The 16,508-nt window shown below is 36.0% G+C and overlaps 1 protein-coding gene across 5 annotated transcripts in view; it reads right to left on the reverse strand.

The window, feature by feature from the left end:
• LOC150109624 (oxysterol-binding protein-related protein 6-like) overlaps nucleotides 1-16,508 on the reverse strand; it is a 695,026-nt gene that overhangs the window by 307,284 nt on the left and 371,234 nt on the right. For all 5 annotated transcript variants that reach the window (XM_090409290.1, XM_090409281.1, XM_090409257.1 and 2 more), the window contains one exon: nucleotides 3,144-3,386. In XM_090409290.1, coding sequence (XP_090265416.1) covers nucleotides 3,144-3,386 — 243 coding nt within the window. The remainder of the gene's footprint in view (nucleotides 1-3,143; nucleotides 3,387-16,508) is intronic.

The raw sequence follows: 16,508 nt of genomic DNA on the forward strand, positions 1-16,508 counted from the left end.
GCACTAGCGTGTAATTCTTCATTGACAGCTTTTTCTTTCAAGTTTGCAAAGAGACTTAAAGCTTTTGATTTAATAAGGGCAGTGCTTAGCGGGATCCGTTCTCGGTTACAATCTCGTTCCATGAAGAAATAAGTCTCTCTAATTCAATCATGATAATATTTTGATTTTGAGTGCATGTATGATGAACTTAAAGCAGCGTTACCTTTCTCTTTGCATTCAGCAGTTGATTCACCCATTTTTGTGTTCTTGTCCTATCTTTGCTCTGGACTCGCCTTGTTCATTTTTCTTTATTATTTCAAGTTTTTCTTCCAATCAGATTACTTTTTGAATCATTTTCATACTTCTATTTCTTGCTTAATAATTCTTTTACTCATGATTAAAGGTTAGGAAAATAATTTAAAATAAAAAAGTAAGGAAAACAATTGTACGAGATATGATCAGCAAAATGCTATATAAAGCAGACGACATAAATTTGGGCTGTAAATTTGGAACATAGTGTACATGGAAATAGTATTGTATGCCATTAAAAAATAACTCTGTAAAATGTTTCAAATCGGTAACTAAATTATTTCATCCTAGCAAGTGATTTTTTAAAATAGTTAGCCATAAAAAATGTATAGATCTAAAATTTTTTAAATCTGTAACATTTATTTTTAAGATGTATATAGGTGAACAAATCGAATTTGGGTATCGAAAAAAAATGACGCGCTAATCGAAAATGCACTAATCAGGGGCACATTAATTGAGGGATTGCTGTATATATATATATATAAAAAAAATTAGTTTGAATGACTATATACTGAGAATGAAAAAGAAAAGGTTTAATGTTAAGATACTACTGGTTTCGTTGAATAGACAGATACCTTCATAAGGTATCTGTCTATCTGTTCATAAGGTACCCTCCGCAAAAATTTGGTATTTTTTCAACACTGGCACATCGAGCCAGATCTTTACTAACAGATGAAACAGAAATTGAAAATGAACTCCATTTATTAAAAAGGACTTTTGTCAACAATGGTTTCTCTCTTAAAAAGATTAATAACTTTTTCTCTTTCCATTGCTCAACTACTATTGAAGATTCTTCTCTCCCAAGAGCGTTTATATTGTTGCCATACATCAGCTCTCTTTCATTCCTGGAAATTTTCTCTGTTCCAAGTTAAGCAATTTCTTTCTTGCTTCCTTGTGGTCTGTGAGAGCATTCCAGTTACTGGAATACATTCTAGTATTCCAGTTATGGATAGATAACATTTGGTCTAGGCGCTCTGGTGGACTGTTGAAGAAGCCTACCATGCTAGTATGGGATCAGTTCATTCTCACAGAACAGAAGATGTTAAATATAAACTCAAGGAATTGAAAATTGAATTCGAACTGTACTCCAAGGAATTGGAACTGTACTCCAAGAGATTGATGAGGCCAGGGACTTGGGAGTGTTGGTGGATAGGGAGATGAAGTTTAGGGGGCACATTGCAAAAGTAGCTAAATCAGCTCATCAACTCACTTGGTTGGTGAAAAATACCTTGACGAGCAGAGACAAGCAAGTTATTGTACTTCTGTACCGAGCCTCGATAAGACCTCATCTCGACTACTGTGCCCAGATTTGGTCATCTCGGTTCCTTCTTGATGGGGAGGAGGTGGAGAGGATCCAGAGGCGAGTGACTAAGATGATAACAGGTCTATGGAATGAACCATATGAGAACAGGTTGAAGATTTATGGGTTGCAGAAACTAGTTGATAGGCGGAGGAGGGGAGATATGATTGAGACATTCAAATTGCTAAAGGGATTCTATAGGATTAATTCAGAGGATATTTTTGAGATCAGGACTGGTGGTGGGAGAACTAGGGGACACCTATGGAAACTGGGCAAGAGTGTGGTTAGCAGGGGTGTTAGAGCTGGGTTCTTTACTTTTAGAGTGGTAAATGAGTGGAATAAGCTGCCAGAGTCTGTTGTGGGTGCTATGACGGTGAACGAGTTCAAGACAAGGTATGATAGATACTGTGAGAATGTAATCACATAGTTGTGTGGACATGATGTTTAGGGCCTCCCTCGATGAGTCTAAGGACTCCTGGAGTCGCCCGAAATAATAATAATAATAATAATAAAAAAAACTCAGTTAGCTGTAATTCCAGGAGGTCTTACTAGTCAGCTTCAACCTTTAGATGTTTGTATTAATAAATCATTTAAGGGATTTATGAAGGAGAAGTGGAACACTGCATCCAGAAGACTAAGACTGCTTCAGATTTTGAGGTTACGCCATCAGGAAGAAGCCTAGCATTTTGCAAGTTTGTGAGTGGGTCAAAGCTTCATGGGATGCTGTGAAAACTGAGACAGTGGTTAAATCATTTAAGAAGTGTGGCATTAGTAATGCACTGGATGGTACAGAGGACAATTTGTTGTATGAGGACTCAGACTCTGATTTAGAAGAGGTTTCAAGTGTCTCTTATTTAGCTCTGGAGATGAATTTCTGGGTTTTGACAAAGAAGATTAAAAAGGTGGGTACTCTCTCCTAGTTGGATTAGGTATTTGTTGAAAGTAGGCCTACTTATTACTTTATATTTGAAATACTGTAAATTCATTAGAATATTAAGTGATAAAGTTTTTTTCCTAAAAAATGTGTACAAAAAATGGGGTGTGTCTTATACGCCAGCAAATATGGCATATATATATATATTTTTTTTTTGGTCAGTTATGACCAAAAAAAAAAAATTCAGCAATATGTAACTTATATTCAAATAAAAAAAACTGAAAAATGTTCTGTGTATCCTAGATGAAATTTCTGCTAACATAATATGAGAATTTATTTTCAAATATTTAGTGAGAATTATTTATATATATATATATATAAATTCCTAAAGCTCCAATAAAAATTAATATGCATTTTGCAGTTAAAAATTGTGTTAACCATACAGCTTATATTTGTATAATCTGCAGGTGAAATGAAACAATCTGACACTTAGTCTGAAAATACATGCCTCTAGTGTACATATTGCTGAATACAGCATGTCAATAAATTCAACCTGCTTTATCTGCAGATATCATACCATACAAAGCATAATATTCAAGAAGAAAAAAAGTATATATATTCAGTAATTCAGAGACTACCTTTTTGAATTTAAAGGTCTATCTGATGTTATGAGAAACTTACATTCCTCAACTGTGTTGCATTTTCTGTAGCTTCTAAGAGATTTTCAATACTGCTGCTTACACCAGACTCCTTGGAAACCACAATCTCAACATTCTGCTGTGTGCCACCTTTCAAACCACCTCTGCATGTGACACACTGTGGTTGCTGTTGAAGGTTAGAAATACTTTTGCTACTCTTCTTACTCTTTTTTAAATGGAAACGCTTTCTCTCTTTCTTTGTTCCAGTAGATTCTACCTCTGGCAACTAAATAATAAAAATGCAAATGTTAGAATGATGTAAATCTAATTTTACACACACACACACACACACACACACACACACACACACACACACACACACACACACACACACACACACACACACACACATCCTATCTTTTTTTTTTTTTTTTTTGTCTGTGTGTATTAGGGTCAATAGCTTGTGTCAAGGTCAAGTAATTTGTCTTCTTAGAAACTTGATTATGATAGGGCAATTAATCTTGTCTGTAAATTATGTATGTTTTTCTGGACAGTTTGCCTGTTTTGCAGAATGAAAAACTCAAGTTTCAGTGGGGAAAGGGAACTCTATCAACTCCATATGAGATCACCTAACTTATATTCAAATAAAAAAAACTGAAAAATGTTCTTTGTGTCCTAGATGAAATTTGTGAGTATAAGAATTTATCAGCTGGGCTGGTTACTAACCATCCACAGCCTAATCATTGCAGGTGATTTCAATGCTAGAATTGGATCAAATACATTTGAAGATTTAATAGGTAATCAAGGAGAAAACACCATAAATAACAATGGAAGAGAACTCAGGGAATTTGTGGCCTATGATAGTTTGAAAATCACCAACAGCTTCTTTAAACATAAAGATATACATAAATATACATGGAAAGCCAGTGGATATAAAAGCATCATTGACTGCATAATAGTGGGTGAAAAACTAAAGAAGATGGTAAGAAATTGCAGGGTATACAGAGGATGCAATATTGACTCAGATTAATAAATGCAATATTTATTAATCAGTACTATTGAGATCCCAAACCAGAGAAATAGAAACAATACAAGAAGACAAAAACAAAAGTGGGAGCAAATTAATTGAACTGTTACAGCAAGATAGTATCATAGAACTATATTAAAGAAGACTTACAAATCATACAAAGAAAATAAATGAAGATACAGATATAGAAAATGAATGGCAAAATATTAAACAAATAGTAAAACAAGCAGCATATGAAGCCATAGGAACAAAATTGCAAAGAAAAAGGAAAGGACTCAGAACCTGGAACCCAGAAATAGAATCTTTAATAAGAAAGAAAAAAGAAATGTGCCTTAAATGGTTAAATGACAGAACCATAGGAAATGAAATAGAATATAAAAGAATCAGAACAATAACAAGAAGAGAAACCAGGAAAAGCAGAAGACAAGACTAGGAAAAATTTATATCAAGACTAGAGCATGACATAAATGGACCTCAACTAAAGAGCTATAAAATCATTAAAAATATCACTCAAGAAACAAAGGATAATCTACAATTAGAAGACCCCCTCCGCAAAAGAATGGACCAATCACTACACCCAGCTTCTAAACAATAATAATCAAATCGAAATGAAGAACCAATACAGTTAAATGATCTAAAGAAAATATTGGAAAACGTAAAAATTGAAAAGCTACAGGAGAAGATGGAATAAATTCAGAACTATACAAATACAGCTCTAAACCATTTTAATTACAATTAATTAAATTCCTAAACAGAATAAGGGAAGAAGGAATGGTAAGATAAGCTGTGTGTATGACAAAATGGACCTGTTTAATAGTTTGTGCCTCCATTGAGTCGTCGTCATCATCATCATCATCAAATTCCTGCCATGTACCCTCAAGGGGTGTACAGGATATGATAGTACTATATGAAAAAATTACATCATTACTAACTTCCTCTATACAATTTACCTCCAAATCAGTCTGTTACTTGTCAAGACTCCAACATTATCAGATCTTATATTTCTATCGTCTAAGGCACTTTGTACTGCATCAATCCACCTATATCTTGGTCTTCCTCTGGGTCGTTTTGCTGCCAACCTGGCAGAGAACACTTGTTTTGCTAATCTTTCCTCGCCCATTTTATTTAAGTGACCTTACCACCTGAGATTAGCTCTGCTAACGCATTCCTAGATGCTGACAATGTCAAGTTCTTTCCTAATATCCTCATTTTTAATATGATATTGCCATTGATGCCATTTGTTCACACCTATAATCTTTCTCAGGACTCTCATATCTGCGGTCTCTAGTCTTTGGTCAAGTGTTTTACTTCTGACCCAGCTCTCAGATCCATAAGTTAAAACTGGTTTGAACACTGTCTTGTATACAGCTAATTTAGTGTTCCGACTAATTTCTCTCTTATTCCATATGAATTTATTCAACTGACTTCCCAAAATACCAGCTTGGCTGATTCTGTTGTCTATTTCTATATTTAATTTACCATTTTCACTAAAAATCGTGCCTAAGTAACTGAAATGTTTTACTTGTTCCACAGGTTCTCCATTCACAACACAGTTGACATTTTCAATGATTCTGCCTATTTTCATTGTCTTTGTCTTTTTATTGCTGACCTTCATACTATATTTATTATACTATTCAATTTAGTCAGGGAATCTTGCAGACGTGTAGCGGATTTATTTAGAAGTATAACATCATCCTTATAAAGCAAAGAGCTGACATTAACATCTCCAATTTTGATATCATGTTTAATATCACTTTCCTTCATAATGTAATCCATATAGATAATGAATAACAGAGGGGATAATGTACATCCTTGTCTCACACCAGATTGAACATTAAACTATCTTCCTGTACTTCCTTCAATTCTAACTGCTGACTTACAACTCAAATAAAGACTAAGTATTGCTTGATATAATGCCCCATTGACACCATATAACTGCAGCGTATTGAATAGCTTCTCTCTTGGCACCTTGTAATATGCCTTTTCCAGATCGACAAAACTTAAATACATATCTTTGTTATATTCCCATGCTTTCTCAACTATTTGTCGTAAAGTGAAGTCTGATCCTGACAGCCTCTATTTGACCTGAATCCAGCTTGTTCTTCACCAAGCTTTTCTTCCACAATTCTTCTCAACCGTTTCTCAAGTATACTTACATAGATCTTGCCAGGAACACTCAGTAGGGAAATTCCTCTGTAATTCTCACATTCAGCTTTATTTCCCTTTTTATATATTGGTACTATGAGAGCTCTACTCCAATCATCGGGAATTCGTCCCTCTGTCCAGGCTTTCTGAACTATGCAGTGCAGCCACTGTAAGACTCTCAGACCACCATACTTCAGCATTTCTGGTCGAATATCATCTACTCCTGCTGCCTTTTCACATTTCAAGCCTTTGATGGCTTTTTCTACTTCAAGTATGGATATGTATTCCTGACTGCATGCCTGGTCAGTGTTTTTTACCACTGTGCTATCATCACTGCTTGTTTCATTTAGCAGTTTTTCAAAGTAATTACTCCATACTTCAAGGATATCTTTTTCTCCCGTTTTCATGTCACCTTTATCATCTCTAACTCCTTTTACAGCACTCTTTCCTCCATTCCTAAGCTTCTTCAACAACCTCCAGAATATTTTGCCACCTTCTTGATATTTATTTTCTATATTCTTGCCAGAATTCTCCCATGACTTTTGCTTAGATAGTTTTACACAGCGTTTAGCATTCTTGCATTTGTCTCTATATTCTCTAAGAGCACAAGCTGACTTATTTGACAGAAATGTTTGATATGCTTTCTTCTTTTCCTTCACTGCCTCTTTAACTTCCTGTGTCCACCAGGGAGTTCTGATTTTTTTATCCTTGCAGACAACCTCACCACATGCCTCTCTGGCTGAATCAATCAATGTTTTCTTCAGAGTTTGCCACTGAATCTCCAAGGTTTGATTCCTGTTCTCAAACTCTTTCATTTTTCCTTCAATAATCTTTGTGTATTTTAGTCTACAGTTCACATCTGAGAGCTGCTCAACTTTTATTCGCTTTAAAACTTTCTTACATGTCATTCTTTTCAATATGAAATTCAATTTTATCCTGCTCAAGACTAAATAGTGATCACTTCCAATTTCAAATCCTCTGTACACTCTGGTGTCCTGCACCAGGGAGAAAACATCACTATTAACAATAACATAGTCAATTAGACTTTTTTTATTCCTTGCCTCTTCTCTCCATGTGAATTTGTGCACATTTTTATGTTGGAACATGGTGTTAGTAATAACCAGTCCATGTCCTGAGCAGAAATCCAACAGATATTTGCCATTATTATTAGCTTTGCTCTTTTCTCCAAATTTTCCCCAAATATTTTTGTATGTCTCACAATCATTTCCTACTCTGCTATTTAGATCCCCAACAAAGACCAACTTTTCCTTTTTCATTGTGTCAGTTGCTTTTTCTAAAGCCTCAAAGAATTCCTCCACTTCTACCTTAGGAACCTTCTGTGGGACCATAGGCACAAATAAGTCTCATTGTCCAGTTCCCCATTCTCATATTTGCCCACATTACTCTACTTGAGACTGAGTGCCATTCAAGAAGATTAGCCTCGAATTTATGTTGAATACTATGGCTACTCCTTCTTTTCCCTGATTGTCATTGCCTGAATATAACATTTTGTATTTATTGCTCAGAAAGATCTCACCAGTTTTGGTCTTTTTTGTTTCAGTCACCCCTATTATGTCGATCTGGTACTTATCTAATTCCTCAGCTAGCTCCATTTCTTTGCCATTCAGGCTTCTTACATCGATAGTACCGATCTTTAACTCTGGTGATGTTGAGTTGGGGTTTGTTTTCAGATTTGTTCCAGTAGCTGACTTTTCGCTGTTCGCCCTGGTTCCCTGGCGAAAACAACGGGGGCCTTGTTTAACTGGGTGACGCCCCAGCCAGCATGAAATTTTGTCATTTTGTACCATCATTTTTTAATTTTTTTTTTATTTTGGTTTAACCAATAAGAATACAATTTGGTCGGCTAAATCCCAAATTGCCAGCCCATCCTCGTTCGTTCAGTATCCAAGTAGATACCCAACAGGGTGCACCACGAGAAGGTGAGGATTGGACATTAGGTCAGAATCTTTGGTCGGTTCTCCGCATTCCTTTAAAGGCTATGTGGAGGTCTCCTCTCAGTTATACAGCTTTGACCCTTAAGCGCCCCCTGCATGGAGTCTTAGGATAATAATAATATTTGTTCTTTCTCACCACCTAACTGGCATTCATTGTTGAAACACTTAATATGCACTCGTTCATCAGTTTCACTCTCCTTCCATAAATCCGTTAATTTTCATGATGAATACATCTCACATGCACTGCACTGTACAATCACATAAGTTCAAAGTACCCAACAATGACATCTTTGTTGCTATTGTTCTACCACACACTGGTGACATACTGATAATATCATATTTAAATAAAAAAATATGCGGTTACTTACAAACTCTAAATAGCTCAGTCAATCACACAACTATATAAGACAAAAACTACAACGAGTTAACAATTATTATTAACTAATGCCTCCCTAGTGCAACTGGAAGAACGATGGTACGTTGTGCTATTCGATTGGAAAAGGCCTGAGTTCGATTCTCATCATGACAGGAGGAATCTTTACATGGACTTTTTCAATTGAAGGTGAGTTAGCCAATCTCATATGGAGGTAGCAGGGTTTTTCCTCCCGGAAACTCGGGTTTTTCATCCCACATACAGACAAATCAGCCCTTCAGAACGCATGCAATTTACAGATAAAAAAATGCTAGCTGTTGTGGTGGTGGGCAGTAGATGGCGCTGATGTAGATGATTGGTAATAGAGGATCGGTATGGTGGAGACAGAGAGTTGTACAATAGGTGTCCTCCCGCGATGAGTCTTCGGACTCCTTGGAGGTGTCACGAATAATAATAATAATAATAAAACATGAAAAAATGACTGATCTTTCTGCAGCACTAATAACAACACTATACAGACAGTGCACCTTCTTACCGTGACCCAGTGATATTAAATAGGATCACAAGATTTTACAGGAAGATTATGCAAGATTCTCTACAATAGATCATATCCACACTATAAACCAAGTAACAGAAAAAGAAAATGAATATAATCTTTCAGTATATTTAATGTTTGTAGATTTTGAAAAAGTCAGAAATAATAAACAGTTTAAAATAACAAGCCATCCCAACAAAATATATCAGATTATTAAAAATTGTGTATCAAAACTCACCAGCCAGTATAAAGCTCGAGCATCAGGAAAAGGAATTTGGTATTGAGAGGGGGGGGGGGGGAGGCAAGAAGATCCTATATCCACCAAATTGTTTTCTGCTACATTAGAAGAATTCTTTAAGAATGTCTCATGGGAAAACTAGAATTAGCATCAATGGAAAAAATCTGAATCAGCTACATTTTGCAAGTGATCTTGTTCTTTTAGCAAAAAATAAAGATGCTCATGAAATACTAAGTGACCTTGATAAAGAAAGCAGAAAAAAAGGTTTAAAGAATCTAACTAAAACCAAACTGATAACAAATTCAGATCAAACTAATATTAACAGATAATCATATTGAAATTGTGGAAGACTATATTCAACTTGGGAAATTAGTTCTAAGGAAAAACAAGATAAATAAATAAATAAATAAATAGAAGACTCACACAAGAAAACAAAGCACTTTGGTGTATAAAGATCATCTGTTGGAAGATTTACCAATATGTCTAAAAAAGAAAGCTCTTTAAATATATGCATTATTCCAGTGTTTACCTATGAAAGTGAAACATGGGCAACAACTAAAAAACAGGAAGACACACTGTGAGTAGCTCGAAAAAGAGCCTCGGAGAAAAGAATGCTCTACATAATAAAAAGGAATTGAATAAGAAACACTAGAATTAGAGAGAGAGAGAGAGAGAGAGAGATCACTGTAGAAGAAGATACTGTGAAGTGTTGTAAAGCATGTTGTTTTCAAGGAGATGGGCTGGCCATATTAGTAGAATGCTAGACAAAAGGTGGACAAAATCAAGCACTGAGTGGATACCAAGAGGTTGCCAAAGAACAAGATGGATGGTTAATCTACAAAGGTTTGATAAAAGATGGTGGACATTGGCCAAAGACAGACAGAACTAGAAAGGTAAGGGAGGGGGGTGCCTATATCCAGTGAATAGGAAGAGGCTAAAGAAGAAGACAGTAACATATACTGAAATTTTTTGTTATAATTTGTATATTGCACTATTTCAGATAAACAAAGAGTAAAAGTAAATAAAAATGAAATGAAACAGACCTACAGACTTTAGCATTCAGGCATGTTAATTGTTAACATATCCTTATGGTTCATATAGAGAGAGATTTCCACCTTATGACAGGATCAACAGAAAAGAACTCTGTCACAAGTCAAAGACTGACTGCATATATGTATACACACACAAGACTCTATAGTATTTTCTCTTTCTATCCCTCTTCCTCTCTCTTTGTTTATTCAGAAAGCTTAGGAAATCTATGTTCCTGCCAATAACACAAGGTACTAGTAATTAAAATGATGCTAATAAAAAAAACAAAGAGGAAAGCATCAAGAATTTATTTTTCATCTACTTGAACTGGCAATCCTCATGTAATTAACAAATGCCTATTAACATTAATGTTGAATAAAATATAAAGCTAGTTCCTTTATTTATTATATTTTAAAGTTTATTGTGTAATACATACCTTATTGCACAAGATGTTCATTTCATGATACAATGCATCAGATATCTTTCTGTCAGGGCAGAACAAGAGGAAGTAAGGGAAGAGAGAAAGAGTTGGCCTACAACCAAATCAAGGAACAAATCATAACCATTGTGACTTTTAATAACTTCTGCATGCCACTTCCACCCTTCAACCTTGCCAATAACAAACATTAATGTTGAAGGTTGTTTCTGGAAAACCAGCGATGTGGAATACAAATGAAATAAATAATTCAATAGCTTAAATATGTAGATGCAAGCATTTTGCCTCAAGCTAAGCATTTTAAAGGCACATGCTAAACCAAGACAGACTGCAAAATGATCTGAAGAATAAGGACAGTTCAAATGAATGGAATCTGGAAGCAAGTTGAGTTCCTCACAATTTTATGTAATTAGGTATGAGACAGGAAGATAAGACAATGGACAAAAATTTGTTTAAAATTACATCATCGGTCTGTTTCAGTTATCAGCATTCTGTAGAGCTTGGGCCACTTTCAATACGTCTGCAATTTTTTTTAATAGATGTTGAAAGTTTTACCACTTGGTTCTACTATAAATTAAAAATGACGAGAAGTTATACTTTAAGTTAAGGGGATAAAAATCCCTTATTGTTTTTCAGCCAGTAAGCGAAACTAAGATCGAAAACTACGATCTGACGTTTCATGCCGACGAACTGTCAGCGTATCCAAGCGTAAGTGACCACTTGGTAGTGCCACACCACGGCAACTCGTTGCAAAGGTGGAGCAAGATCCCTCACTGTTCTTGATATTTTCTCATAATGTAAAACACACAGCTCTTAAGAGATGTAGTACTGTTTTACATTATGAGGAGAGGTCACTACCCAGACCGGTTTCAACCTTTTTTGAGGTCTCATCAGTGAGTAGCTAGACCTAGAATATCAGAGTTTAAGTGAAGAAAACTTACATACTTTTGCTATACGATTGCCCGAAAGGTGTGTCACTATATTATATTATAACATAGTATAACTAAGATGAAAAGCCAAACGGCTATTTTTTTCTGGCAAGGTTGATATAAGTTAAGGGGATAAAAATCCCTTATTGTTTTTCAGCCAGTAAGCGAAACTAAGATCGAAAACTACGATCTGACGTTTCATGCCGACGAACTGTCAGCGTATCCAAGCGTAAGTGACCACTTGGTAGCATCTTAGTTATACTATGTTATAATATAATATAGTGACACACCTTTCGGGCAATCGTATAGCAAAAGTATGTAAGTTTTCTTCACTTAAACTCTGATATTCTAGGTCTAGCTACTCACTGATGAGACCTCAAAAAAGGTTGAAACCGGTCTGGGTAGTGACCTCTCCTCATAATGTAAAACAGTACTACATCTCTTAAGAGCTGTGTGTTTTACATTATGAGAAAATATCAAGAACAGTGAGGGATCTTGCTCCACCTTTGCAACGAGTTGCCATGGTGTGGCACTACCAAGTGGTCACTTACGCTTGGATACGCTGACAGTTCGTCGGCATGAAACGTCAGATCGTAGTTTTCGATCTTAGTTTCGCTTACTGGCTGGAAAAAAAAAAAAAAAAAAAAAAAAAAATAAGGGATTTTTATCCCCTTAACTTATATCAACCTTGCCAGAAAAAAATAGCCGTTTGGCTTTTCATCAAGAAGTTATACTCTTGGTTTCATCTTTTAACCAAGTGTAAGCAAACAAAATTTATACATGAAGTCACTTCACGATTGGGCTACTTGTAAATAGAGGCTAATGACTTCAGATCAACTGTCTTAGTATCACAAAATGTAACTGGTCTGGGTAGTGATCCTTCCCATAATGCATAGTATTATGTCTGTAAGGATATGTGCATTGCATTATAGATAGAGTATTGCATGGCGGTGGTGGGGGAGAAAAATGTGTGTTGAATCAGAAAAATGAGAGTATGTAAATGATACTGATGTGAGTGACCAGAATCTCAAGGGAAAATATGAAGTTGCTTGCTATATATAAAAAAAATGGGATAATCATATGGAGTGAGGATAACTTTAAAAGAACCAAATTAAGTGCCACTGATGAGGAAAAGGTGGGAATTAATGGATTAACTAAGCCTAATGATTGAACTAGGTGAAGACATCCATACTTGTCTAGCACATAAATCTAGTGATAGGCGGCTGCTCTGTTCAATTACACTGCAAACTCCTTTCCCTTTATAGAAATAAGATTTTCACTATGGTGACACTGACAGAAAGAGCATATGGAAGTAGGGGAAGTGATAGAAAGTTTTTTTTCACTTGGTTATAAATTAAATTAAACTTGCCAAGAAATATGTTTAATCCTTAATCCAAGTATAAGCACACAAAGTTTGCATGTGAAGTATCTTCATAACTGGGCTACTTGTATAGAAACTAATGACTTTACATTAATTGCCTTAGTATCCTATAATGCAAAGTATAGATCCTTTCAGTCATGTATAAGATAGATGAAGAAGAATTTTCCATATCTGGTAAGAAGAAAGAAAACAAGGCTCATTTCATCCCTAGTGGAAGATTATGGTTAGCAAGGCATAAGGATCAGATTTTGTTGCTCAAAAAGTGGTGAATGGGTCAGAGTTAGTCATGAGTGACGTATTTGTGAATGAATTCAAGAAGTACAATAGATACTGTACTGTTACTATGAATAATGGTTAATGTGCATTACCTTCAATGAGTCTTCATATTCCATGGAGATGCCTGTATAATAATGTGTGTGAGAAGTTCAGTTTTGCTGAGTTGCGAGTTTGAAAAGCAAATCGTCACTTACAATGATGGATTAACTCTAGAACATCTGGAAAGAAAAAAAAAGCCTAGAAAAAAAAAGTCATTTTAGTTTATGACTAAAAGTACCGATACCCTTTGGCTGGAAAGACCTGGGTTTGAATCTTCTCTAGACTGTGAGGAACATTTATATATACTGTAAACTATATCACTGTAATAATATGATTTCCTAACTGTATTTTTAACACTAGAGGTTGCAGTTATATAATATTAAGAAATTTGAGTGTCCTTAGCTTCCCATTACTTCCTCAAATAGCTAATGGTATAACTGAATGGTGGACAGCACTCATTATATTACATTTACGGAGTAAGTTATCAAATATTCAAAAGTATTTAGCACCTACTACTCTTATGGGAGATTTTAACTACAGCAGTATATGGGAAGAGGAAAATGCATGTAGCAATAAGGGAATAATGGAATTACTAGAATTCTTGAGGGACAAATGTCTTAAGTAACATGTAATAGAGGGAACAAGAGGTTCAAGAATTTTGATTTGGTCATAGCATCAGAAGAGCTAACTGAGATGACATCTCTCCCACCAGTTGGAGAGAGTGACCATGTGGTTTTGACTTTGAAGATGAATACACATGCAGGGGTATCAAAGAGACAGGAATGTATGTGAAATCATAAGGCAGGTGATTATAATAATCATAAATATCAACTTGGAAAAGTTTCATGGAGGAAGGAATTGGAAGGCCAGGATATCATTAGTGCTTGGGAAATTGTGAAGGAATATTTGTTAGCAGCAATAGTAAGCTGTATTCCACAAGTGAAGAAGAGGACACAATTTGGTGTAAAGTGGATGACAAACAATATTAAACAGAAACTGCATGTGAAAAAAGAGGCTATGGAAGAGATATAAGGAGACAGGTGAAGAGAAGATGCATGACGAGTATAAGACACAGGCCAGGAGAGTGACTAGTATGGTAATGAAGGTGAAACTGGAATATGAGAAGAGATTGGCCCTAAGATCCAAAGAAAATTCTAGGGAATTTTTAGCTATGTGGCCAGTAGGAGGAGAAATGATTGTGGAAGAATGATATTGTGGGATAAAAATGGGAATAGGGTGAATGATGCAGGGGACATAGTGGAATTGTTCAATGAACACTTTATTGGAGTATTTTATCCTGGAGGAGTAAAGTTTTTTTGTCATGAGTTTTCAGAGAATGTGCTAAAGAACTGACTTCTCCTTTGACCTGGCTTTTCAAAGAAAGTCTGGCTATGGGAAAGGTGCCCAGGGAATGAAAGGAAGGTAAGATAGTGCCACTGCATAAGGGCAGTAGCAGACTAGAAGTGTCTAATTATGGGGCAGTTTGTGTGTGTCATCAATATAATAAATTTAGTTTAATCCTTTATCCAAGTGTGAGCAAACAAAGTTTGCACCTGAAAGTATCTTCAGGACTGGAGTAAGGTGGTACAACACCAGGACAACTCGTTGCAAAGGTGGAGCAAGCTACCAACACTCCTATCTCAGTATCTCCCATAATGCAAAACACATCTCCTTGCAGGTATGTCTAATATTATGCATTTTATGCATTAAGGGAAGGGCCACTACTCAGACTAGTTTCGATCTTTATTGAGGTCTCTTCAGTGGGAGCCAGGCCCAAGTGGAGACAAGTGGAGATACCCGGCAGAAGCATTAGCAGGTCATCTCTACCTATAGGAGTTGCCAAATGGTGTGCCACCCTTATTTAATAAGTTACTCTGGATTTAGAGAAAGATTTTGAAAGTTTATTTTTCACTTGGTTAGAGTATAATAAATTTAGTTTAATCCTTTATCCAAGTGTGTGCAAACAAAGTTTGCACCTGAAAGTATATTCAGGACTGGGGTAAGGTGGTACAACACCAAGGCAACTCGTTGCAAAGGCGGAGCAAGCTACCAACACTCCTATCTCAGTATCTCCCATAATGCAAAACACATCTCCTTGCAGATATGTCTAATGTTATGCATTAAGGGAAGGGCAACTACCCAGACTACTTTCGACTTTTATTGAGGTCTCTTCAGTGGGAGCCAGGCCCAAGTGGAGATACCCGGTAGAAGCATTAGCAGGTCATCTTTACCTATAGGAGTTGCCAAATGGTGTGCCACCCTTATTTAATAAGTTACTCTGGATTTAGAGAAAGATGTTGAAAGTTTATTTTTCACTTGGTTAGAGTATAATAAATTTAGTTTAATCCTTTATCCAAGTGTGAGCAAACAAAGTTTGCGCCTGAAAGTATCTTCAGGACTGGGGTAAGGTGGTACAACAAATAAACTTTCAACATCTTTCTCTAAATCCAGAGTAACTTATTAAATAAGGGTGGCACACCATTTGGCAACTCCTATAGGTAGAGATGACCTGCTACTGCTTCTGCCGGGTATCTCCACTTGGGTCTGGCTCTAACTGAAGAGACCTCAATAAAGGTCGAAACTAGTCTGGGTAGTGGCCCTTCCCTTAATGCATAACATTAGACATATCTGCAAGGAGATGTGTTTTGCATTATGGGAGATACTGAGATAGGAGTGTTGGTACTTGCTCCACCTTTGCAACGAGCTGCCCTGGTGTTGTACCACCTTACCCCAGTCCTGAAGATACTTTCAGGCACAAACTTTGTTTGCTCACACTTGGATAAAGGATTAAACTAAATTTATTATACTCTAACCAAGTGAAAAATAAACTTTCAACATGTGTCATCAATAGTTGTTAAGATCTTGGAGAAATTAGTGAGGGAGCGTATACAGCATTGGGCAGATGAGGATAATGTTATCTGTGAGAGTCAATATGGATTTGTAAAGCGGCACTCTTGTTTTAGTAATATGCTAGCCTTTTATAATAAAGTTACAAGAGCAGTTGATGAGGGAAAATGGCATATACTGCCGTTTTCTTGGATTTAG

The sequence above is a fragment of the Typopeltis vanoorti genome, chromosome 2 (genome assembly GCF_054136105.1).
Source record: "Typopeltis vanoorti isolate ZY-2024b chromosome 2, IOZ_Tvanoo_1.0, whole genome shotgun sequence".
Classification (NCBI taxonomy): Eukaryota; Metazoa; Arthropoda; class Arachnida; order Uropygi; family Thelyphonidae; genus Typopeltis; species Typopeltis vanoorti.